The 24,817-nt window shown below is 49.4% G+C and overlaps 7 protein-coding genes across 7 annotated transcripts; 5 read left to right on the top strand and 2 right to left on the bottom strand.

The window, feature by feature from the left end:
* Positions 1-87: 87 nt before the first annotated feature.
* Positions 88-3,121, top strand: PEX2_056980 (U3 snoRNA-associated protein UTP13; the record flags this gene model as incomplete). The annotated part of the gene is made up of 3 exons (XM_016742972.1): positions 88-261; positions 325-352; positions 405-3,121. 3 exons carry the CDS (start codon positions 88-90, stop codon positions 3,119-3,121), a joined length of 2,919 nt encoding a protein of 972 aa, XP_016595694.1.
* Positions 3,122-3,410: 289 nt separating this feature from the next.
* spp2 (spliceosome ATPase-activating subunit SPP2) lies at positions 3,411-5,000 on the bottom strand (the record flags this gene model as incomplete). The annotated part of the gene is made up of 1 exon (XM_016742971.1): positions 3,411-5,000. One exon carries the CDS (start codon positions 4,998-5,000, stop codon positions 3,411-3,413), a length of 1,590 nt encoding a protein of 529 aa, XP_016595693.1.
* A 2,465-nt stretch (positions 5,001-7,465) lies between these two features.
* Positions 7,466-8,071, top strand: PEX2_056960 (DUF4419 domain-containing protein; the record flags this gene model as incomplete). The annotated part of the gene is made up of 1 exon (XM_016742970.1): positions 7,466-8,071. The coding sequence occupies one exon, from the start codon at positions 7,466-7,468 to the stop codon at positions 8,069-8,071; it is 606 nt and encodes a 201-aa protein (XP_016595692.1).
* Positions 8,072-11,358: 3,287 nt separating this feature from the next.
* Positions 11,359-13,254, top strand: PEX2_056950 (uncharacterized protein; the record flags this gene model as incomplete). Its single annotated transcript, XM_016742969.1, has 1 exon — positions 11,359-13,254. One exon carries the CDS (start codon positions 11,359-11,361, stop codon positions 13,252-13,254), a length of 1,896 nt encoding a protein of 631 aa, XP_016595691.1.
* Positions 13,255-15,032: 1,778 nt separating this feature from the next.
* eaf1 (MYB and HSA domain protein) lies at positions 15,033-19,551 on the bottom strand (the record flags this gene model as incomplete). Its single annotated transcript, XM_016742968.1, has 5 exons — positions 15,033-16,118; positions 16,174-16,331; positions 16,397-19,200; positions 19,299-19,427; positions 19,508-19,551. The coding sequence occupies 5 exons, from the start codon at positions 19,549-19,551 to the stop codon at positions 15,033-15,035; spliced, it is 4,221 nt and encodes a 1,406-aa protein (XP_016595690.1).
* A 673-nt stretch (positions 19,552-20,224) lies between these two features.
* Positions 20,225-21,752, top strand: PEX2_056930 (putative 60S ribosome biogenesis protein Mak11; the record flags this gene model as incomplete). The annotated part of the gene is made up of 2 exons (XM_016742967.1): positions 20,225-21,139; positions 21,192-21,752. The coding sequence occupies 2 exons, from the start codon at positions 20,225-20,227 to the stop codon at positions 21,750-21,752; spliced, it is 1,476 nt and encodes a 491-aa protein (XP_016595689.1).
* Positions 21,753-22,357: 605 nt separating this feature from the next.
* On the top strand, positions 22,358-24,557 carry PEX2_056920 (translation initiation factor eIF2 subunit gamma; the record flags this gene model as incomplete). The annotated part of the gene is made up of 8 exons (XM_016742966.1): positions 22,358-22,625; positions 22,727-22,748; positions 22,804-22,991; positions 23,287-23,300; positions 23,378-23,410; positions 23,482-23,599; positions 23,663-24,467; positions 24,527-24,557. 8 exons carry the CDS (start codon positions 22,358-22,360, stop codon positions 24,555-24,557), a joined length of 1,479 nt encoding a protein of 492 aa, XP_016595688.1.
* Between the last annotated feature and the right edge of the window lie 260 nt (positions 24,558-24,817).

The raw sequence follows: 24,817 nt of genomic DNA, 5'->3' as shown, positions 1-24,817 counted from the left end.
TTTTTGCGATCGTTCAATCTCTACGGCTCTTTGACTGGCCAATGGCGTGCTAAATTCTACGATTTTACGCCGAGATATTACAGAGTCATGTCGAAAGCTATTGTCAAAACCACTTTTGAGGCGTCCCGCACGCTCCGCCCCATTTACACCGGCGGTAGCACCGCGCTGGATGCCAGTGGGCGCATCTTGCTGAGCTGCGTCGGCGAGGATGCCTTGATCGTTGATTTGGAGACTGGTAACCAGCTTACTAGCCTGGAGGGGGTATGTTTTGTCACCTTGGGGATATTCGTCAATTGCAAAGCGCTAACCGCATAAACGCTGCAGGATGGAGAAATTGTCACAGGTTTGGCCAGTAAGTATTGCATGCCCAGGGAATGAGAATAAAACACTGACAATCTGTCCAGTCACGCCTTCCGCCTCACACGCCATTGTCTGCTCGCGCTCGATGTCCATGCGAATCTACGGCCTCTCAACTTTCGACGAAACTTCTCAGACCATTGAAGCAAAACTTCTCCGAACCCTTAAGCCTCACACAGCTCCCGTTGTGACCATTGCCGTTGACCCTACTGGCACACTGCTTGCCACTGGTGGTGCTGATGGCTCAATCAAGGTCTGGGATATCAGAGGTGGATTTGTCACTCACACTTTCCATGGCCATGGTGGTGTCATTTCTGCGCTTTGCTTTTTCGAGGTTCCTACTGCCGACAGCGATGCCAAGTCGTCTAAGAAGAACAAGTCCAAGCAACAGGCTACGGAGGATGATGACGAAGATATGGAGGGCTCTGCCCGTACGGTTTCCACAGCAGGATTCCGCCTAGCATCTGGCAGTGAAGATGGTAAAATGCGCGTATGGGATCTGCACAAGAGAAAGTCCATTGCGTCGCTCGAGTCACATGTTTCACTTGTCCGCAGTATGTCCTTTTCTCCATCAGAGAACGCATTGATCTCGGCCAGCAGAGACAAGACTGTCATCGTCTGGGATGCACGTACCTGGAAGACTCGCAGAATCATTCCTGTTTTGGAAAGTGTGGAAGCCGCGGCTTTCATTGCGGATAGCGGACTGTGCGTTATCGGTGGAGAGAACGGCAAGCTCCGAGTTTGGGATTGCAACCGTGGAAGCGAGATCACAGAGGAACAAGAAGCTGGAGAGGAGTTCGAAAGTGTTGTGGCTATCCAGTATTCGCCTGGTCTGCCTTTTGTCCTCACCGTCCATGCAGATCAGACTCTCCGCATCCACTCGCTCGAGTCGCTGTCTGATTATAAGCCAGGGTCAACTTTGGAGCCTTTGGCGATTATCCGCCGCATTTCCGGCAATGACGACGAGATCATTGATCTGGCTTACATCGGGCCTGATCGATCGATGCTTGCTTTGGCCACCAACACCGAGAGTATTCGTGTAGTTTCAGTTGCTCCCTCGGAAGACCGACCCTCAACTCAGGGAGAGGAGTACTTCGGTGCTGATGTCACACACCTTGAAGGCCACGACGATATTATCATTTGCATTGATGCGGACTGGTCAGGACACTGGCTAGCGACTGGTGCTAAAGACAACACAGCCCGTCTTTGGCGTATCGACCCGAAGACATCCTCTTATACTTGCTTTGCTATTTTCACCGGCCACGCCGAGTCCTTGGGAGCAATCGCCCTTCCGCGCGTGCCCCCTCCTGTTGGCAGTGCCGCATATAACGACCCCTTGAACCACCCGCCAGCATTCCTAATTACTGGCTCGCAAGATCGCACAATCAAGCGATGGGACACAAGCAAGTTAGCCCCACTGACAGGAGAAAAGCCACACTATTCTAAGGCCATCTATACTCGCAAGGCTCACGAAAAGGATATTAATGCCATTGATATCGATTCTACATCTGAACTGTTTGCCTCAGCATCACAAGATCGCACCGTGAAGATCTGGGCCGCCGACGAAGGCTCGTCGGTAGGTGTCCTCCGTGGCCATAAGCGAGGTGTTTGGTCGGTGCGATTCGCCCCGCAAGGCACACCGATCATCAACTCAGATTCACGTACTAGCACGAGCCGTGGCCTAGCAGTCACAGGCTCTGGTGACAAGACCGTCAAACTGTGGAGTCTGTCCGACTACAGCTGTCTCTTGACTTTCGAGGGCCACACCAACAGTGTTCTCAAAGTCCTCTGGCTCCCACCTCCGCAAGTCTCGAACAACCAAATCGACGATGACGAGGATGACGAAGAGGCCGCCACAGCGCGCAAAAACGCCATCCAGGACCGACCCCTTATCGCCTCCGCCGCCGCAGACGGCCTAGTCAAGATCTGGTCCCCCTACACAGGCGAGCTCGAAACGACCCTGGACAACCACATCGACCGAGTCTGGGCTCTTGCCAGCCCAACCCCATCCGGCTCACGCGCAGACGTGAAGCCAACATCCTCCAAGCTCAACACCACTCCCTACGCTATTGCCTCTGGTTCCGCCGACGCAACAGTGACCTTCTGGACCGATACTACATCATCCACCTACACAGCCGCTGTCAACGCCAGCTCTGCTCGCGTCGAACAGGACCAAGAGCTGCAGAACTACATCCGCGCCGGTGCCTACCGTGAAGCCATCACTCTGGCCCTGCAACTCAACCACCCGGGTAGACTTCTCTCGCTCTTCACCTCCGCCATCAACGCCGCAGACGACCCAACCGTCCCGGCCGAGGACCGCGAGCGTGCTGCAGCCAGTCTGTCCGGTAACCCGTCCATCGACGAAGTCCTGCAGAACTTGGACCCTGCCAATCTGCGCACACTCCTGCTCCGTCTCCGGGACTGGAACACCAATGCGCGCACCTCGCGCGTCTCACAGCGCATCCTGTATGCTCTGTTCCGCTCTTACCCTGCGTCTACTTTCGTGGAGCTTGCGACCCAGTCCGTTCGCGGAAAGGAGGGTCGTGCTGCGGCTGGTCTGAAGGATATCCTGCAGGCATTGGCTGCGTACACTGAGAGACACTACAAGCGTGTTGAGGAGCTGGTCGATGACAGCTACCTGGTTGAGTGGGTTCTCGGTGAGATGGATGGTGGTGTTGGACTTGGTGGACTGCGTGATTTGACTGTGGGCGATGTCAGTGACGAGGAAGAGCATGAGAAGGACGTTATTATGTTGGAAGCATAGTCTGGCTTTAGTCTTTTGCCTTGTTTGTACATTGAATTTGGCGCTTTCGTTCTTGGAGTACCATGGGTGGGAAGGATAAAAGCCATCTCTTTATAGAATTGAACAGTGTATCATGGAAAGTGTTCTTTGGCCAAAGCCATATATTTTTGATTGTTCAGGGTATCTCTTTTTGGATGAGTTTCGTGGTAAAATAACAGATGAAGGGAATATGTAGCTCCAAAGAAGCATCGATTTGTCCTGTACAAACGCCCCAATGCACTTCAATCCCCTAAGCTAAAACATCTAGCCTCTAATCATCGCGACGACTCCGACGAGAGTCGCGATCACGGTCACGATCTCGGTCTCGGTCATTCCGAGATGAGTGAGACGAGTGCCGCGAGCTGCTGTATCTATCATCTCGAGATCGATGGCTGCGGTCCCTGTCCCGCTCTCGATCTCCATCTCTCCTTCGGTCGTCCTTATCATCATCACGGTCCCGGCGACGATCCCGGTCGTGGTCTCGATCCCGATAGGAACGGTCGTCCCGTCTGCTTTTGTCGTCATCATCATATCGAGAGGAACGACTAGAAGACTGGCGGCCACTAGACCGACTGCGATCACGGTCACGTCGCGAGGACCCAGTCTTCCGACGAGAACGATCCTCCTCATCGTCGTAATCTCGTTTGCGGTATTCCCGGTCTCGATCCTTGTCCCGACCACTCTTCTCAAGGTTGCGATCCCGTCGCTCGCGCCAGTCGTCTTCCTTGGGAGGCTTGGACTTGGCCTCCTTTTGTAGAGCAGCGAGTTCCTCTTCGGTGAGTTGCTCGCCAGTTTTCTTATTCCGCATCGTGATAGGCATGTACACACCCTCAGCCTTGTCATTCTCCTCCCCCTGTTTCCTCGACGCCTTGCGCATAGCCGCTTTTCCCCAGGCTCCAAGTTCGGTTTCGGCTCCCTTGCCGCCGGAAGAATCCTTTGCGCCAATACCGAGGAACCCAGGTCGTCGTTCTGGGACACGAGGATTTTTCGCCTTCTCTGCAGCTGTGGCACTGCTGTAGTTGCCTCGTCCGATAGATTGACCATCCTTCCAGCCCATTCCTCGTAGCAGCGCAGCGCCGAATTCCTCGACAGGAATGGCATTGTAGGCGTCCAAACTGGCAGGCTCAGGTCGGGATGCCACATCTGTTCGGAAAGATCCGAGTTCGCTGTAGTGGACTGGTTCTTCCTCCCTTGTAGCAGACTCAATCACAAGATCTGACCTCCGTTCATTGTCACCCGTAGTTTCTCGAATCAGCGCCTGCATGGCAATCTCGTCGTCGGTGAGAGGCTTGGTCTCGACAGGTTTCGCATCGGGCATGGCCTGGTCTTGGTCCACTGCTGCGCCACTATCTGCCTTTTCTGCAGACTGCTGTGCAAAGCTCAAGCCGTACGCCATGCTGGGCGTATCTGTCTCTACTGTAGGCTCTCCGGGAGGTGCTTGTCCGTTCTTTTGCGCTTCCTGCATAGCCTGCACTTCGCTCGGCAGCAGGTTCTTGCCTTTCTTCACACCCGCCCGGTCGCGCCAGTTGTTCTTGCTCGTGACGGGGATGATCAGCAGCTTATTTGCGTCCGCGACTGCCTGTCCGTCCGCGGTTATGGCGGCGCCTGTGTGGGTGTCGAACCCTGAGATTTCTTCGTGGACCGGAGGGGCCTCATCTTCGTCGGAGTCATCGGCGTCACCGAGCTGGTGAGGTCGCCGGGGCAGCGACCGGCCGTTTGCTGGGGAATTTGTGGAACGGCCGCGATTTGAGGATTGGAGGTTGAAACCGGTCTTTTTCGGAGGACCATTTGAACTGGATAAAGATAGAGAGATTGGTTTGGACAGCGGTTTCCCGCCCTCGCTATGGCCACGCGAAGACATCGCAACGATGAAACGAATGAAGTGCTTAGTAGGGAAGAAAGAGCTCGAGGCGCAGTCGATAGTTGAGAGCTCGTGGGCGGTGGCAAAATTGGAAGCGCGCGGCTAAATCTGAGTTTCTATAGACGGCGGTAATCCAATCGACATAACATACTTCTCTACATACAACTTACGGATATTCATTGTCTAGTTCTTCATCAGAAATTGAGTGCCTTGAGTCAGACCATTAGCTAGAAATACAATAAATACACCATATGGGAAATACTCTCACGAAAATCACCTCATTCACCAACACAACCCTGCGAGGTGCCTTCCCTTTTGGGACAAAAATCGTCACCAACCCCAGTTCCCCCATGACCTTAAGCCACTGGGAAGGTATAAATACCCCTCCCCTTCCCATTTCTCTCTCTTCTTCTTTCTTCCTTCTTCATACCACTCCAGGTCCACATTGCACATCGTGGTTCCTGTTGAGTACCCTTCAAATTTTTTAACCTCTTCAGCTCCAGATTCATGTGCTACATATGTCTACTGTTGTCCAGTGAAGGGGACCCTGAGGGCACTGATTAGGACTTTGCTGCGGTTCAGTCAACTCTGAAACTGGGCTAGGGCCTCGGTTCTAGTTCAGCTGGCACGAAGCATGTCTGGCGGATCTTCAGAAAGGACCTCCTTCGGGAACCAATCGGTTGGACTTACCCAGGCCTCTGTGGATACTGACTGTACTTTTCTGAGCACTCCATTGTCCGTCCGTCAGGAGCATTTAAACAAAAGGAGCTCTGTTCTCATCTCCTTGCTTTTAATTTTTGGAACCTTTATAACAGAGATAGCTCTCTGTTGTCCGAAGAATTTTCTGAGGACAATTATTTCTTATTCAAGGTTCCTTTCTTTTATGGTTCCACTTCCATTGTTGTCTTGTCCTTCTGTTTTGTACAATAACACCGGGGGCATGGTTGAGGGTAGAAGAGTGATAGCGATTAATGAAAGACGCCAGTGAATATGACCTTTGTTTAGATCAGATTCCCACTCATTTGGTGCAATCAAAGACAACAGGCTACCTTTGTAAATACTTAGGTAGACTTCTAGGCAGAGAAGGAAGTGGATGATCTGGGCCGGCAACATAATCAGGAACTGTGAACATACTGCCTCTCGACGTCGTAATCGGATTTCCCTCTTCAATCTCCAGCTCCAAGTTTGTTAACACCGCTTTTTGGGGATTCAAATAGAGAGCCACTGAAGTGGTCAAGCAACAAGTTTAATATTAGACTACCCCACCGTCCTGTCTTGTAGTTCACTCCTTTCGTGATTATTGTTGGGTTAGTTTGTTTCAAGATATCCATCGGTCTACTATATAGCAGGAGGGCACCCATGGATGAATCTTAGCTTTTCATCTTTCTCTTGCCACAGAGATAGTAGAATTTATAAAAATATGCCGAACAGGCAAGCTTAATAGAACGAAAGAAGCATAATCCAAGTGGATCCGGAGATGCCCCACACCAGGGCTTATTCGTTCAGAAATTTCCCGGTTGGGAATGTAGAAATAGCCCTAGAGGTCCAACGGTGTTAGATCTTTATATGTCCCTGTGATTCCCATTCTTTTCTTCGAATAGACAGACTACACTCTTGTTCATATCGCTAATATGAACATCAATTTTCACCCCGGCCAAATTGGAACTGAACCCTAGGTGGAGTTCTATCCCTACGGCTAACAATGAACGAAACCAGGCGAGACATTCGAGTACTACAGCTGAGCATGGTCCCACGAGTCTCGATTTGAGATGAAGTCATGGGCCTTGCAGGATATGCTCATTCTATGCGCACCACCACTTGTGGCAGCCACCGTGTATATGGTCCTCAGTCGCATTATCCGCTCCTTCGGCGCTGAATATCTTTCGAGGATGCGTCCCAAATGGCTCACCGTTGTCTTTGTGAATAATACGCTCTGCTTCTGTACGCATTTGGGGGGTGCGGGTGTCCAAGTTACGGGAGATCAGAAGGCGATAAACATTGGTAAAAGGTCGTTTTGGCTGGCTTGGTCTTCTCCTTGGTTGTCTTTGCCTTTTATATTCTGATTGCGGCTAAACTTCATCGACGTCTTGTGCAAACTTCTACGTCGTTTTTCAATCGGAACCCTGATTTAACCTGGCAGCGATGATTTTAAGAGATGATGAATATTTATATTGAGCCTTTTTCTTTCTCCTTTTCTTTTCAAATGAGCAAGATGTAAGAGTGATGATACATTGGTGACTCAAAGAACATGTCCATGGTACCTTCCTTATGTACAGCCCTATGTTGAAGGTTTAGAGTCATCTTCATCTTCCTTTCTATTTCTAGTCTCTCAGCACTCTTCACATCCGATTTATCTTCCTCAAACTGGTTTATTTCTTACTTTATCTCTTGAACTCCTACTCGGAATTCTCTCGACAATACTCTCTTTCTCTCGCACTCACTCACCCACTCACTCTATCTCCAACATGCCTATCACCCTCACTACAGCCAAGCATCCACCGCGCGGATGGAAACTCCAAAGGGTCGCCGAGGTCGAAGAGCTCTTCGAACAATCCTGTCCAAAGGAGCATGACGGCAGCAAAAGGTTGGTCGGGAGCTCATTTACCAAAGACCTCTTCGACACATCTTATATCTCCGCATCCGAAAATGGCTTTGTCTGGGCCGTCTTCCACGCCTACAGTCAACACCACAACCTTGTGCTCCGGCCCGAAGACGTGTGGTTCACCATTCTGTCACAGCTCAGTTTCTTCGTCATTGCACATTCTGAGGAACTACGACATCTATTCGTCGCACATAAGGATACAGTCCGTCTGGAAGTCATGACAAACGATACCTTGGACACTGTGGACTTTGGTGAAATGGCTATGCGCTTGACAGAGTTTATGAAAGAGCGTGTGGTGGATCCGGATCTGCGGGACTGGATCATGCCAGCTTTTAGCACCACGACTGCGTCTGACGAAGTGGTAGCAGCTATCATAATCATGGGCTCCATGCAGAAGTATTTCTCATACCAATTCACTTTACGGTGCGGAATCCCGTCGGTCACTTTGCTCGGTGATCGTGAAGACTGAGAACTTATGGTGACGAAACTTGCTCAGCTGGCTCGGCTGGGGGATGAGCCTGCTCGGTTTGCTCAGCTTCTTCGACCGGTTCTGAATAACTTCGTCGCTTCGTTCGACAACCCCGAAGCACCGGATGTACTGAGTTTCTGGAGCAAATGTGCCGACAGAAGGGGTGGGGCAAGCGGACCAACCTACCTGACTAGCTAGATATCGGTGTTTTGTTTCTGGGGTAATGACGGAAAGCTGCTGTACCCAGAACAAATCCTTCCAACATGCTCGCAAGGCTTTGCGAAACGGGACACGGAGTTCGGGCTTGACCAGGCTTTGTCACGCTGCATAGACACAGATAAAGTTCCTCTGGGCTATGTCTCTGTGCCAGTTACAGTTAATAATGTTGGGCACAAATTCGACACTGTGATGGTGGCCGGGCTGATCGGCATACAAGCTACCTCGAGTGGGGCAATGCTGGATGGTTCTAAGGGCCATAGTTACGCGCGAAACCTTCCATATTTCGTGGACGATTACTACCAGATGCAGCCCTGTGGCCCAGTTATCTCGACTAGAGAGACTGGACTTGATTCGATTCAGCCGGTGTCTGGGTGGTTGATGTATGAAAAGGAGAAGCCGAAGTGTGCCAAAAAGCACAAACCAGTTTACAAACCAGTTTCTAAACCGCCTAGGGTATTGGATTGGTCGTTGGTCAGACAAGGCAAGTGAAGCTATCGGGTCAGTCAGTTGGTTGCGTCCATTTCAATTTCGCTTTCGCTTGGAGTATTGATACCTCAACGTTCAGAAGACTTGGCAAGGTTGTCAATGTTGTTATTACTAGACGAGTTGATGTTGTAATTTTCTCAGACCTTGGCCTCTCTCTTGACTTGGCAGTAAAATGCTGGCCCCACGGGCGGAGTCTATGTTGTGCATCCCCCTCTATTCCCCTCTTTGCTCTCCTTTCTCAAGAGATCTTATATTCTCCCAAAATTGACGCATTTTACCTACCCACTGGAGTACACGACTCTTGTCTTTCTACGTTTGTAAATGGATATTGCGGCCAGCGTTATCGCCGTCATACAATTGACGGGGAGTGTCCTACAACTCTGTGGGGGTTATATTCAGGAGGTCAAAGATGCGCGTGACGACATTATAGCTTTGCAACGGACGGTTGCCGGTCTGAACTTGATTCTTCAAAAGCTCATGGAGTTTCTTCAAAGCCATAATGGCACACTGCTATCCACCTCCGGGCAGCTTCTCGGCAATATTACCGATTGTTCTTCACGGCTCAGTGCCCTTGAAGAGAAGATTGATCTGAGAAAAGGGAAGAAAATGTGGAGTCGATTCGGCCTTCGAGCCTTGAAATGGCCATTAAAACGCAGAGAGGTGGAACGAGTCATCCAGGATCTCGAGAGATACAAATCATCGTTCAACTTATCTTTGCACGTTGATCAAATGTATGTTCTACAACTCTTCTTCCCAATAACAGGTAACAGTTAACATATCTATGCATGTATCTAGTACGCTTATCACGGGCATAACTCATAGTACCGAGCGTATCGACCAAAACACAGATTTTGACAATTTGCCCCTTGCGCATGGGGCTGAGTTTGATTCATATATGGACCAACATGAGAATGAATGTCTCCCGGGGACTAGAACCGATCTGCTTTGCCAAATTTCAGAATGGGGACAATCATCATCACAAAGAAAAAGTGTATTTTGGTTAAATGGAATGGCAGGGACGGGGAAATCAACCATTTCTCGAACATCGGCAAGATACTTCCAGCAAACTAGGTCACTAGGAGCAAGCTTCTTCTTTAAGAGGGGTGAAGGGGATCGAGGACATGCCATGAAGCTTTTTCCAACACTTTCACGACAACTAGTGACTAGCATTCCTCAGTTGATCCCTGGTGTTCGAAGAGCACTCCATGAGGACCCGGGTATTGGAGCGAAGTCGCTAAAGGAGCAATTCAACAGATTACTTCTCCAACCTTTACTCGGCTTAAAAGGATTCAATCAGCATATACCAACCATGGTCATAGTGATTGACGCACTAGACGAATGTGAAGCGGATAGCGATATACGAGTCATACTTCAACTGCTTCCACGGCTACAAGAGTCAACTATCATACGCCTCAGAATCTTCTTAACAAGCAGACCCGAACTAGCCATTCGTCTAGGATTTTCTAAGTTCACCGAGCACGACTATCAGGATGTAGTTCTTCATGAAATTCCGGAGGCGGTCACAAAACACGATATATCACTATTCCTAAAGTACCATCTTTTAGAAATACGTGAGGAACGCTTACTGCCTGTTGATTGGCTAAAGGAAGCAGAGACTGAGGCTCTTGTTAATCTATCTGTTCCGTTGTTTATCTTTGCTGCTACCGTGTGCCGTATATTCAAGGATCCTCAATGGGATCCTACGGATAGTCTGAATGAGATCCTTACACACCAAAGTGAAGGATCTAAGCTAGATGGAACATACCTTCCCGTGCTAAACCGACTTCTCAAGGGCCAAAGCGAAGCACAGATAAGACGACTAGTTCAAGAGTTTAAGGATGTGGTTGGAACAATTGTGATACTTGAGAGTCCACTCTCAATCATCTCACTTTCGAACCTGACCGGTCTCCCTGAGAGGTTGATTAGTCTCAGATTGAGCTCGTTACACTCGGTTCTTAGAGTGCCAAAAGACAAGACAATGCCGGTGCGGCCTTTTCACTTATCATTCCGGGACTTCCTTCTAGATACAAGAACACGTGAAAAGTCTTTATTCTGGGTAGAGCAGAAAGAGACCCATCAAAGACTTACCGAGAGATGCCTTCATTTATGCCGCAGTTTGCGGAAAAATATATGCGGACTACCGAGTGAAGGAACCGAACGTGCAGAGATAGATGTTCGGATAGTGAATCGTTGCCTCTCCCCCGAGCTTCAATACGCTTGCCGCTTTTGGGTCCAACATCTAGTGCAAAGCCAGGACCTGGATACTATGCACGAGGCCTTTTCATTCCTCCGAAGGCACTTCTTGCATTGGATGGAAGCAATGAGTATTCTGGGTCTTTCGCCAGAAATCGTGGGGCTTATCAAACTATTACAGTCAGCTGTACATGTATGTCACCGTGAGAGTCACCGTAACTGTGAGAATTCATAAGTGATCAACGCTAATTCTATAGGATGATAAGGACCAAGGACAAGGACTTTCCGAATTTCTACATGATGCAAAGCGATTTGTTCTTAAAAATGCACCAATTGCTGATAAATTCCCCCTCCAAATTTATTGCTCAGGACTTGTTTTTGCGCCAAAGATGGCAAGGATTCGACGAGAATTTGAAGAAGAGCTTCCCCGCTGGATACATAGGCCACCGGAGGTCGAAGAGGCTTGGAACGCAGAGTTACAGACCCTAGAGGGCCATTCAGATTGGGTTCGGTCTGTGTCATTCTCCCCAAATAGCCAAATATTGGCTTCTGGGTCCACTGATAGATCGATCCAGCTCTGGAATACCAGTGCAGGTGTCTTACAGCAGACTCTTAGGGGCCATTCGGGTTCCGTTTACTCTATAGCATTCTCCCCTGACGGCCGATTTCTAGCTTCTGGCTCTAGTGATGAGACGATCAGACTCTGGGAAGTCGTTACGGGGACCCTACAACAGAATCTAAAGGGTCATACAGCTCCAGTTCGGTCTGTGGGGTTTTCCCCAGATGGTAGAATCTTGGCGTCTGGCTCAATGGATAAGACACTTAACCTCTGGGATACTACTACAGGGACCCTACAGAGAACATTAAGAGGCCATCTAGAAGCAATACGTTCGGTTGCATTCTCCCCTAATGGCCAACTCATAGCGTCTGGCTCTGTTGATGAGGGAATTAGGCTTTGGAGTACTACTACTGGAGTCCTACAATATACTTTGGAGGGGCATTCGGACTGGGTTCTTTCTGTGGCATTCTCTCCTAACAGCCAAATCTTAGCGTCTGGCTCCGTTGACAAGACAATCAGGCTCTGGGACACCGCCACAGGGGCCTTACAGAGGAGTCTTATGGGGCACATAGATTCGGTTTCATCTATTTCATTCTCCCCTGACGGTCGACTTTTGACATCTGGCTCTAGTGATGAGACGATCAGGGTTTGGGATACCGTGACAGGAGCTATAGAGTATACCCTCGAGGGCCATTCAAGTGCGGTTTTATCCGTGACTTTCGCTCCCAATGGCCAACTCCTCGCATCCGGCTCCACGGATAAGACAGTCAAACTTTGGGATTCTGCGTTAGGGGGCTTCCAGCAGGCTATTAAAGACTATTCGGATTCGATTGAGTCTATAGCATTCTCCCCTAACGGTCGACTCCTTGCGTCCGGTTCTTCAGATAAAACCATCAAGCTCTGGGACACCACCACAGGAGCTATACAACAAACTCTAGAGGGACATTCTGGCACGGTTTTATCTGTGACTTTCTCTCCTAATGGCCAACTCCTAGTATCCGGCTCCGATGATAAGACAGTCAGGCTTTGGGAAACCGAAACCGGTGTATTTAACACCCTCAACGGTCATTCAGATTCAGTTCTCTCCGTAACATTTTCTTCTAATGGCCGGTTCCTATGTTCCGGCTCTGATGATAATACAGTCAAGCTCTGGGAGACTACCACAGGGGGTTTACAGCAAACTCTCACAGACCATTCATACCCAGTTCTTTCCGTGGCATTCTCCCCTAATGACCGAATTCTGGCATCCAGCTCGGTTGACAAAACAGTCAGGCTCTGGGATACTGTGACGGGTGTCCTGCAGCAGACCCTCAGAGGCCATTTAGGTGCAGTTTCGTGTGTGGCGTTCTCCCCCGATGGTCTGGTTCTAGCATCCAGCTCTGTTGACAAAACAGTCCGTCTCTGGAATACTGCCCAAGGTGCTTTAGTGCAGACCTTAAAGGTTGATGGAATGGTTACCAACCTCAAATTTGCTCAAGACGTTTCATATCTGTGTACCAACCTTGGGTTCCTTGATATTCAGTCCAGGTTTGACAACCCTACCTCCAATTCTTCCAAGCCGAATGTCGAAATATCCATAAGGGAGAATCAGTGGGTTGGGCTTCAAGGCAAAAAGGTACTGTGGTTACCTACTGAGTTTCGACCTAGCTGCTCAGCGGTAGAAGGTAACACTCTTGCCTTGGGACACCCATCAGGACGGGTTTCATTCCTAGTATTTTGTGCATGAGAGATGTCAACAACCTTTCTTCTACCTCAAATAGCTATTTCATACTTCTATATACTGCCAGCCGATTCTTTTGTAGGATTCCTCCACATTGTTACCTGTTTTTTACGTAGTAGCAACCTTGGTTCGTGTCTATTATCTTCTTGAATAGACCAAACGAAAAGATCGGAGAACTGCCTAGGAGAGACAACTAGTGGGCTTCATCTAATGGTAAGTATTGAAGAACAGTTGAACTGACCGACAGATATGGAACTGTTGAAATCATGGGTATTTATCAACGGTGGCTGGATCAGTGCGATTTCCGCACCACTCAAAATTCCATCATATCCCCTATCACCTTGAGAGACTCTAACCTGTACCATTACATTCCAACACCTCAGCACGGCAGGCTTGCACCAGTGGCCATTTCAGGGTACTTTTTTTGGTAGTGTCTTCGCTTATGGGCATTGACAAATGGAAGCAGGATCATTGCTCATCTCTCTTGATGACAACAGTAGGCTTATGTGGAAAGAAACGAGTAACGCAGATCAAATATCCGCATGTAAGAGACAGCATGTCCTATGGTATTGTTAGAAAAGCAATTTATACAAGCAGACTTTGAATGGCTCACCGATGAAAAGGTTCAAGGTATGTCCGTTTGTCTGTTCCACCTGCATCGCCCTCTCTTCACGGTAATGCAGAAGGTCCGAATGCATCTCCTTGATCCCCTCTGAAGCAGACTTTCCAGACCAGCCTTGATTCTTCCGAGTGTCCAAGGTTTGATTGTATCCTCACAAATTGTTCAGAGATCATTTTTCACCTTTTAGCTCATTGAGCTCCTTCTTTTCGCGTCTTGCGTCATCTTCTTCCGCATTTGCAATGGAACCATGCGGGTTGATGACGTTGAATACAATTGTATCTGTCAACGTAAGCAGCGGAATCAATGATGTCTTCTCCTCGGCTTGTCTTGGACGTGATCATTGGTGTTGCTGCTTTTCTTCTGAACCGGTATTTGTGCAACGCATTGAATAAAGGCTCGATAGGGAAGGTGTATTTCTTTCACATGTCTACATGTTAGTTGTAGTCAAATCACATGGGATTTTATCCATACCAGTCATGTACATAGCCGATGCATCTTTGACAGAGTGTAATGCACTCAAGGTTCTCTTGAGATGAGTCCTGGTGTCAACTCGCTCATTAGATGGATTTTATGAATAAATTAGGAGGTCTCATGGGGGGTTTCTGCGACCAGCTAAGACAGGAGTTAGAGAAAGCAAGTCGTTTAGGATAGAAATGAGGTAACACGTAGTCAGGGAGACGGAAGGTCTGGGGTTATTGGCAAGCGCTACCGCAGAATCCTACAAGTGTATGTATGTAGCTACACAGAAACAGTGAAAACAACCTCCAAACTAATCATACAATTCATTTCAATTCCTAGAATAATCCGTCCGTCCCAGTTTCGCCTATTCCCAATGATACAAGCCCAAGCCCAGAATTCAGAGCAGCACTGGTGTAAAAAGAGCCAGTGCATATCAAGTTCAAAGTAAATGATAAACATCATTTTCAACAAACCAAAGGAAAAAAAAATAACACACATGCGGTAGAGGTCAACAAATGGGGTAGGTGTAGGTAGGTGTAGGTGTAGCGCGATAATCCGAGTCAACGGTGAAGCACAAAGTGGAAAAAATAAATCAGCATAAGGGTTAGTGTAAGTATGTACAGACGAACGTAAAGTGAGGAGGGAAAAGGGATTCCCAAAGGTATTGCAGGGGGGGAAGAAAGGGGACAAGTTGAGCAAGCTCCTAGCTGGTCGCGGTCTGGGCTGCCGGAGCGTGTGGGCTCTTGCTGGAACCTTGGACGGCACCAGCTTGAGCACTGCCGCTGCGCTGATTCTGAGGAGTGGCACTGCGGCTGGGCTGGGGTGCAGCACCGTTCATGGCGGGCGAGCTAGTCGGGCCAACGCGGTTTTGCTGACCAGCCTGGGGGACCCGCATCATTGGGGAGAACCCTTGGTTTTGAGGGACCTGCATTGCAGAACCGCCGTTCGGAGTCTGGAAACTAGCCTCGTGGGGAACTTGGTAGTTAGCCTGAACGGCATTTGCATTGATGCTACCTGCGGCAGCATTCATTGCTGCTTGTTGGGACAAGCGCTGCTGTTGCTGCTGCTGGTATTGGTTGAGCCGGTCCGTGGCCAGCTTGGTCACTTGCTCGGGGGGCATATTCGGGTTCGTGCGTTGAATCTGGCTTTGGAGAGTGCTGATTTGGGGCACAACACCGCTCGAAAGAGGATTAGGCTGACCCATACGAGGCGAAGGGGTTGAGACGCCTTGTGGTGTACTACCGTGGAACGACGGACTCTGCATTCCCCCTTGATTCTGGAGGGCAGCCATCATAGCAGGGTTATTAGGAGTACCATTAACATTCGCCATGTTCAGGTTCGGCGATCCCTGAGACCCAAATTGCGGGTTGTGGAATTGCTGGCCCTGCTGAGGAGGGTGCTGCTGCTGTTGCCGAGACTGGAGAAGACGCTGCTGCTCCTGCAATCGATTGGCTTCTCGAATCACGCGTGTGTTATCAGGAGAGGCTTGCATCGGCAGGCCTGGTCGTGCCCCTGGTGTCTGCTGCATTTGAGCTTGGGGCATCATCTTCATGGCCATTCCATTAGGCATCTGGCCATTGGGTTGTGCACCATTAGGCATGTTCTGCATTGGAAGGGGGCGGGCTTGGTTGACACCAGCAGCAGGAGGCATGCCGTTTGTCATTCCGTTCGGAGTTCCACCCGGTAGGCTAGGATTGGAAGTAGGGGGCATGGCGTTGTTACGCCCCGGCACATTCATAATTTGCTGCTGGTTAGGTACTTGGCCGGAACGCTGCGCTGCGAGACTAGCCTATATGGGGGATAAGCCACAGTGCCGTCATGTAGGGACGTTAACAACCACTCACTCTTTGCTGCGCAATCATTTGCTGGCGGTACTGTTCCTGCCTTTCCTGCAGTTTCATCTCTCTGTCGTACTTCAACCGGCTGAACTCAGCCGGAGACGAGATCGGAGGCTTGGGCTGGTTAGCCTCATTAGCTTTCCGCAATGAAGCGAGGTGGGAAGCTTAAAAAAATGAAATGTCAGCGGAGTTCTTAGTACGATGTGACCTGTTTCTATTCCAAACATACCATGCTGCTGTTTCTGAAGCATAGTTTCCCGCTTCTTAGCCAGCTTTCGCATCGCATCAAGCAGAGCAAGGTGCTTCGAAGATCGTCTCCGGTCGACCCGAAGAGGCTGAGTAGTCCTCCGGCGGACGGGTGGCTGAGGCTGAGCGTTGGCACCTTGCTGCTGCTGCTGTTGTTGCTGCTGTTGCTGGGCAGCCTGCTGCTGAGCCAAAACAGTGCGTTGGGCAGTCTCAAGCCTCTGGTGGTAAGCTCGGAAGTATTGAGTCTTGGACATATCCGCAGGAAGACCTTCCAGTCCTACCCATCGCTCGAAACATTCCCAAGGAGTCCGTCTCTCGGCGCCAGATGTAAAGAGTGATGACGGGGTAAGACAGCTGGAAATTAGAGACCAGTTGTAAGAGTACTCCTTGACCAAGCGTCGGAGTTCATCATCCTCAGCGTAAGTCCATTGTGAGGACGAACGCGATTCAAAGAAACCAACAGATGGCATGGGGTGTTCAGTTGGAGGCCGGAATTGATGACCAGGGTGAATCCGATCACGAATGGGCTTGTTCTCTGGTCGGAACAGCGCAACATTTGTCTGCTCGGGCGCCAATTCGGTGATACTATTATCCAAATCATTGCCGTACTGGGAGTAGTCATATCGGCTCCGTTTGCGAGGATTATCGTCATCGTGGAAGTTAATCTTCGCCGATGCAAATTTGGACACTGGTAGTAGTTCTGTTTTCCAAACTGTGTCAGGAGAGACTTTGAATACTGGTGCGTTCGTGCCCGGGGCGATCTGGAGTGGTCCATATATCGGCAGTTCATCTAACAACTTTTCGGCGGCGGGGGTCATGTCAATTGAGAAGTTGAACTCATCCGAGCCCAGGGAGAAAATAGCAGCGGGGGCGACTGTGTCGTGAATATCGTGCCGAGGCTCATCATTGAACCCATCACTGACTGATTCCTCCTCGGCAGATGGGATGAGATCCGGAGTGTGATGACCAACTCTAAACACTTCATCACCTACATCGTCACAGGGTGGGCTGAGACCGGCCTTGGAAGAATCCCTTTCTACCGGAGTTGACGTTGGAATCTTTGTTTGGACACGAAGCAGGGTCCGATGTTCCACGTCGCTGTTGACATATTCTGCGCACCAATCGACACAACTCTTTGCAGCAGCGATCTTCCACTTTCTTTCCTCCCGGAAGTCGGTTCGCATCCACTTCATGTGATCTAAGACAACGTCCCAGTGCGTTCCCTGGCGGGGAGGTTCGACAGAGCGTTTTAATTGTCGCAATGGCCATCGATTGGCATTTTGAAGAGCATAGATGCGCCGGAGAGTACGGCAATCCATCTGTTCTTGGTATTCAAGCAGATGATTGCTAGTACTCAAAGTCTTGTGCGCAGATGCCAGCAGAGTATTAAGGTTCGTTCCCCGTGGAGGGGCGTACGCTCTGTTCAAGAATAATGTGAAAAGATAGTCTTGCTCTTCATTCAGCTTGGCAACTGCATCCATGTCTCGGTGCGTCAGGTCCATATCGGCTTTCTCCTGCTGAGCTGGCTGCTTGGGAAACACAACAGTCGAGAGTCGGCTTCTCTCCTTCTCCCGCTCCTTCCGGTCCTTGAAGCGCATTCTTGCAACAGAGTCAGGAGTGCCTTGATCAGATGGGGTAGCTGGGTGGCTTCTATCATGAGTAACGCTCTTAGGGGTTTCTCCAAGGATCTCGGAAACAGACTTGTGTCGAATGGCTCCCGATGATACCCGAGTGGTCATGCGCTCTAGTTGTGTCGAACCAGGTTGAGTAGCTGGAATAGAAAGCTTTTTGGCCGTAGGAGTCTCGACAGCTGAATCTACAGCGGCTTCAACTTGTGCGGTTGGCGACAACGAGTCTCGCGCAGTTGTCTCGGGTCCTTGCAGTGGTTTCGCTTCAGAGGGGACGGGTTCATGTTCCTGGCCGATATCCATGCGATCCGTATCGGCTCCAGTGTCCACGCTCTCCAGAATGACCTCTTTCGATGAAGGTAGATCAGTCATCACATCATTCAAGGGCTGGTCGGTTTTTGACTGAGCTTCTTCGAGGCGTAATTGCTCATCTGGGGTCAAGGGAACCAAGCTCGGACGAGCATGGGCAGGTCGGTCATGCTTATGTTTTGGGCGATCAATCGTCCCAACATCTTCAGCCACCTCTTCTGCAGGGCTTGTGTCGGGTGATGCGGCAACTGGAACGGGTGTATTATTATTGTAGGGGTCAATGGAGGAGGCAGGTGATGGTGGTTGTTCGTGTTGAGATAGCCCCAAGGTAAGAGAGGGTCGTACTTCGTGTTTCTTTCGAAGAGGATCGGAGGGAATTTGCAGTGATGGAACTCCAGTCGCAGCTGGCTTCGGTACGCGGGGAGATATCTTTGCTTGGTTTCCGTCATGGTCGTAGGCACTGGGCGGCGTTTCCGCTATCGGTACACTACCTTTCCGGTCGGAGCGCAATGAGTCTAGTGACTGCACAGCGATCGGTGGCACGTTAAGATCCTTCGGCAGCTTAGGGCTGATGGCTGGCACTGAGGGTTGACGTGTTCCGGTTGTGTCCACGGGCGTAGGCGCAAGATCAGGTGTCGCGGTCTGAGGTTGGTCGAGAACGGGCGTTCCGGGCTGTTGAGGCTCGGTCGCGTGCGGAGCTCGGCCATCGACAGTTAAGGGTAGAGTGATGCCAGCGACAGGTTTGGCACTGGTGATGGCAGCTGTTGTCGGGGGGATTGCATTTCGACTTGGTGAGCGCGCGCGCACATGGGTTGGCGGTGGAAGAGTAGCTTCATTGAAATAACGACCTCTAGATAGGGAATCAGCATTGGAAAAATTATAAACCAATATGAATAAATAAACGTAAAGTGAATTCCACTAATATAGTGATAAGGTGATTGAACTTACTTGGATAGATCGTTGGCGTCAAGGAAGGCCTGTTCTTTCTGGTGGTAATGAGCGTCCTCGGTCGCGCCAAACCCGACCGTGGCTAGATACAATGCGCTGAGCTTGCGCTTTCTGCGCGACAAACAGTTTCTAACCACCAAATTAGCGACAAATTCATCATTTTCTAGGCTCCCAATCGAATTCCCGTCGCAAAAAAAATTAATACTTACGCGATCTCATCGTTTTTAGATCGTAGGAGCTCGTCACGGAGCATGGAGTCTAGCTTCGGAACGCAGCATCCGATTAACGCGGGAACAAGGGGAACTGATCGAGCGAGGTCATCCAGATGGAAAAAATCGCTCGAAAAAGATGAAAATGATGTGTGGAGGGGAGGAGGCGATGAAAAGCACCTAGAGCAGGATCTTTTCGAAGGGGGTGAAAATGAGGTTACAGGGCGGTATGAAAAATGTGGAAGAACGGGAAGGATGTTGGTTTAGGTACAACCAGTTACTCGCTCCCTCTATAAAAATTACACGGCTTGGCCAGGTACCTGGTACTTCAAAAGAATTCCCTTTGATGAAGGAAAAAAATAATAAAATATATTATCAACTTGGTGTAAAAATAGTTACTCTTTTAATGGGTTATTATATGGTTATCAAAGACTGATGTGATTCGAAAAAGTTGTCCTCATCAACTGGTAACGCACTGTATTATTTTTCTGGCATTCAGTTGTTCTCCGCTTGCGTATGTGAGGCCTCAGGCATAGTTTTGATCAGGGATTAGACACCTCATAACTATGGCCATAAGGCGCATTCAAATCAGGCATCTATCTTCTATCAAGGCGGCCGATAAACCACCGGCAGAAAATCAAGAAAAAAAGTTGTCCGCCCTCCAGATCAAGCTTTCACATCTACAATATACAAATCACAATCATTATTTGAACAATCATGGTGAAACGCAAGAGAACCGATGCCCCCAAGGAGGACAAGGCCGCTGGTACTCCTCCCAAGGTTACCAAATCTGTCCCTGCTCCCTCTGAGACTCTCGATGCAGCTTTTACTGTCCAAGTTGTCACTGGCTCTTATGAGCGGGTGCTCCATGGCTTCACTGTTGGGGTCCCAGCCTCTAGCCTCAAAGCCAAAGCTGAGGCTGACTCTTCGGCCATTCAATGCATGGACACTTTCTTATTCGAAGCCCATGGATCTGCAATTCGTTGTCTAGCATTGTCGCCACTACCCAAATCCACCGACCCTGTCGATGCCCAAAAGGTGATGCTGGCTAGTGGTAGTACAGATGAGCGCATCAACTTGTATTCGATCTCCGCCGCACCCCCTGCCGTGAATGAAGACTACCCCTCCGTGCCAACCTTCGCCGGAAAGAAGATCCTCGAAAACCCCCGGAACCGTGAGCTAGGATCATTGTTGCACCACACTGCCAGTATTACCTCGTTGAGTTTCCCTTCGCGAACCAAGTTACTCGCAGCCGGAGAGGACAACACAATCTCCGTCTCCAAGACCCGTGACTGGACCGTCGTATCAACTATCAAAGCACCAAACCCAAAAGTTCAAGGTCGACCAAGCGGTGACACGGCGCCTCCCGGAGCTGCTCCATCTGGAGTAAACCACTTTGCAGTGCACCCCAGTATGAAGCTTATGCTCAGTGTTGGACGAGGAGAGAAATGTATGCGATTGTGGAATCTCGTGACCGGCAGAAAGGCCGGTGTGTTGAACTTCACTAGGGAAGTCCTACAAGGTGTCAGGGAGTCGAGGTGGAGCACTGGAGAAGGTCGGCGCATTGCATGGGACTCTGAGGGAGAGGAGTTCGCTGTTGCTTTCGAATGGGGTGCAGTCGTGTTCGGAATCGTAAGTTATCTGGATGGTATATCATTGATCAAATTTCTGACTATTAGCACAGGACTCGATTCCCAGATGCAGAGTTCTTCCTAGCCCACGGAGTAAACTTCACCAGATGAAGTATGTTTCTTTGCCTTTGAAGGGTGGTGAAAAGGAAGATTTCTTGGCTGTCTCTACAGAGGATGGTCGAGTGATCTTCTATTCGACCAAAGAAATGAAAGAAGCGGAGGAGGATACTGAATGCTCAATTCCCCATGCTACCCCTGTTGCTCAGCTTGGTGGAAAGGAAGCTGGGTTCCCTGGCCGCATCAAGGATTTCGAAATTCTCAATCTTGAAGGTCAAGCAAAGGAACTCCGCAACGACTTCTTGGTCGTCACCGGCAACAGCGACGGAGTCGTCCGTATTTGGAAGGTTGCTGGGAAAGATATTTCTGCAGCAAAGCAAGAAAAGAAGGATACGACTCAGATTGGAAAGCTCTTGGCTACCAATGAAACTGGTAACCGCATCACATGCTTGGCTGCCTTCGTCATGTTGCCTGCGGAGGATCCGTCTACACTGATAGACTCCGAAGATGACTCTGAAGATGAGGTGGAGTCATCGAGTGATAGTGACGATGAGTAACCTCTCATTGTTCTCAACTGTTATACCCTTTGTACTGTCAAATAGATCCCCAGGCAACCAATGTATCATGAGTATGAAAAAAAAAAAAGCCCGAGTCTATTGCCCTAGAGAATAATTATGATTATGTTTTGAACTATTTCTTCTTTTTATATCTGAAAGCTCAACTCAACTAAGAATGTTGTACAACATAGTATGTCACTACCATCACTACTCTATAAAACCCTGTGTGGCGCACCTGATGGTGCAACTATATTAGTCGTCAGGGATTTTCTTAGGCAAAGATGAGTGAATCACCCACAATAAACCGAGATACATCATCAAAACTACATAGAATAACTGAAACAAACGCCCAATTGAATTGTATATCAAATATATTTACTAAAACCGTCATAACGTAGAGGAAATGTAGAGTTGCCATCCAGACACCGCCCGGCTCTCCACTACACACAATCCCCCACCTACATTCTTTCATTATCATATCGCCCGCGGGAAGCAATTTTCATCCGACCTTCCACCTTCTATCCACCAGCTTTGCCTAACCACTTTGCGCTTTTATTCAACACCGCTGCTGATCGCGAGTTGAATTTCTATCCTACTTTGCAAATATGGCTTCCAACGGCGATTTCTCCGACGAGGGATCCCAGCCCGGCTCACCTTTACTCGATGCCCACAATGCTCGCGGAGAGGTCGAGGACCAGGAGCCCCTTGAGCAGGAGGAGAAGCCTCTCAAGTCTGCTATGAAGAAGGCTGACTCTGCTCCTCAACCGAAGCGCCCAGAACTGCCCGAGCAGCCTAACCCGGAAACCCTCGACCTGTCAAAATTGACGCCTCTTTCGCCTGAGATCATTGCCCGCCAAGCTACTCAGAACATTGGTATGTGACTGTTAGTTTTTGAAAGCTTCTGCGCTCAGAAATTCACTACATCTATTGGATTCCATTTTTCTAGATAACAAATTTACTGACGTGATTATCAGGCACGATCGGACATGTCGCTCAGTTAGATACCCTTTCTCGCCTTTTTCTTCCTACACACAAACTAATATACTTCTAGCGGAAAATCTACCGTCGTCAAGGCCATTTCTGAGGTTCAAACCGTCCGTTTCAAGAACGAGCTTGAGCGCAACATTACCATTAAGCTTGGTTACGCCAACGCGAAGATTTACAAGTGTGACAGCCCCGAGTGCCCCCGGCCCACATGTTACAAGAGTTTCAAGAGTGAGAAGGAAGTCGACCCGCCATGTGAGCGCGAAGGATGCACAGGCCGTTACCAGTTGCTTGTATGTACTCATGCTCCTTCCCCTCTGAAGTCCCATCTCAGAGCCTTTCCTCAAGTGGTCCTAGTCTAACATCTCATACAGCGTCACCTCAGGTATTATCAATCCCCAGTCTACCTCTCAACCTGGAGGTTCCTCCTTTATCTATTAAGTATAAGCTAACCTTCTATTTACAAAAAAAAAGTTTCGTCGATTGCCCTGGTATGTTCGCTAAATCCGTCTCTGTCCAAAGTTGGAACACTGCTAATATTCAATCATAGGTCACGATATTCTGGTTAGTATTCATTCCCTTGCGCATCTAGGGAAATTCGGCTTCTCTTTTCGGAGTTCATGCTAATCAGCTTTGCACAGATGAGCACTATGCTTTCAGGAGCCGCGGTCATGGTAGGTTTCATCCCCCACTGCAGCTATTGGGATTTCAAGGAATCGGCGATGAGCTAACATTATTTTACTAGGATGCCGCTCTCCTCTTGATTGCCGGAAACGAAACTTGCCCCCAACCCCAGACCTCGGAGCACTTGGCTGCCATTGAGATTATGAAGCTCAACCACATCGTCATTCTCCAAAATAAGGGTAAAATCATGTTTCTTACCAACTGTCGATGAAATGAAGCACTGACGTTTGAAAATAAAACAGTCGATCTCATGCGAAGCGATAATGCCCTCGAGCATTACCAGTCCATTCTCAAGTTCATCCGTGGTACCGTTGCTGATGGCTCGCCCGTTATCCCCATTTCCGCTCAGCTGAAGTACAACATCGATGCTGTCAACGAGGCACTTGTCCAGACGATCCCTATCCCTATCCGCAACTTCGAGGCTACACCTCACATGATGATCATTCGTTCCTTCGATGTCAACAAGCCCGGTGCCGAGATCGATGAGCTCAAGGGTGGTGTTGCCGGTGGTTCTATCCTTACCGGTGTTGTAAAGCTGAACGATGAGATCGAGATCCGCCCCGGTCTCGTCACCAAGGACGAGCAGGGCAAGATCCAGTGCCGACCCATTTTCTCCCGCATTGTGTCTCTCTTCGCTGAGCACAATGACCTCAAGTTTGCCGTTCCCGGTGGTTTGATCGGTGTTGGTACCCGTGTCGACCCCACCCTTTGCCGTGCCGATCGTCTCGTCGGTTTCGTTCTCGGTCACCGTGGCCGTCTTCCCGCTATCTACACCGAGATTGAAGTCAACTACTTCCTGCTCCGCCGCCTTCTTGGTGTCAAGACCGCCGACGGCAAGCAGGCCAAGGTTGCCAAGCTTGCTAAGAACGAAGTTCTGATGGTTAACATTGGTTCCACCGCTACTGGTGCTAAGGTCCTCGGTGTCAAGGCCGATGCCGCTAAGCTCAGCTTGACCAGTCCCGCCTGTACTGAGGTTGGCGAGAAGATCGCCATCTCTCGCAGAATCGAGAAGCACTGGCGTCTGATTGGATGGGCCAACATTGTTGCGTAAGTCTACGGGTTTGATATTATTTCTGATGACAAATGCTAACTATTTCGATCTGCAGTGGTAACACCCTCGAGCCTGTGCAGCAGTAAAGCAATCCTTTGAACGATTTCCCAGTTCGAAATGGGGAGCTTGGGGAATGGGGTCCGTTATGTCGGAGAATTTGATTTGCACATAAATCTTGCTATATCGCCGAACAACGATCTCACCCCACCAACCCTCGAACACGAGTCTTGCAATCTATGATTGCAAAAAAGTTTATGGTCATGACGAGTCGGAAAATTAAAGACGTGATTTAACTGATTCCCCCGGCTGAATAGAGAAGATGGAGGAGACATGCAATCTTGTATTG

The sequence above is a fragment of the Penicillium expansum genome, assembly GCF_000769745.1.
Source record: "Penicillium expansum strain MD-8 chromosome Unknown contig190, whole genome shotgun sequence".
NCBI classification, from domain to species: Eukaryota; Fungi; Ascomycota; class Eurotiomycetes; order Eurotiales; family Aspergillaceae; genus Penicillium; species Penicillium expansum.
This window is presented reverse-complemented; position numbering and strand designations above follow the sequence as displayed.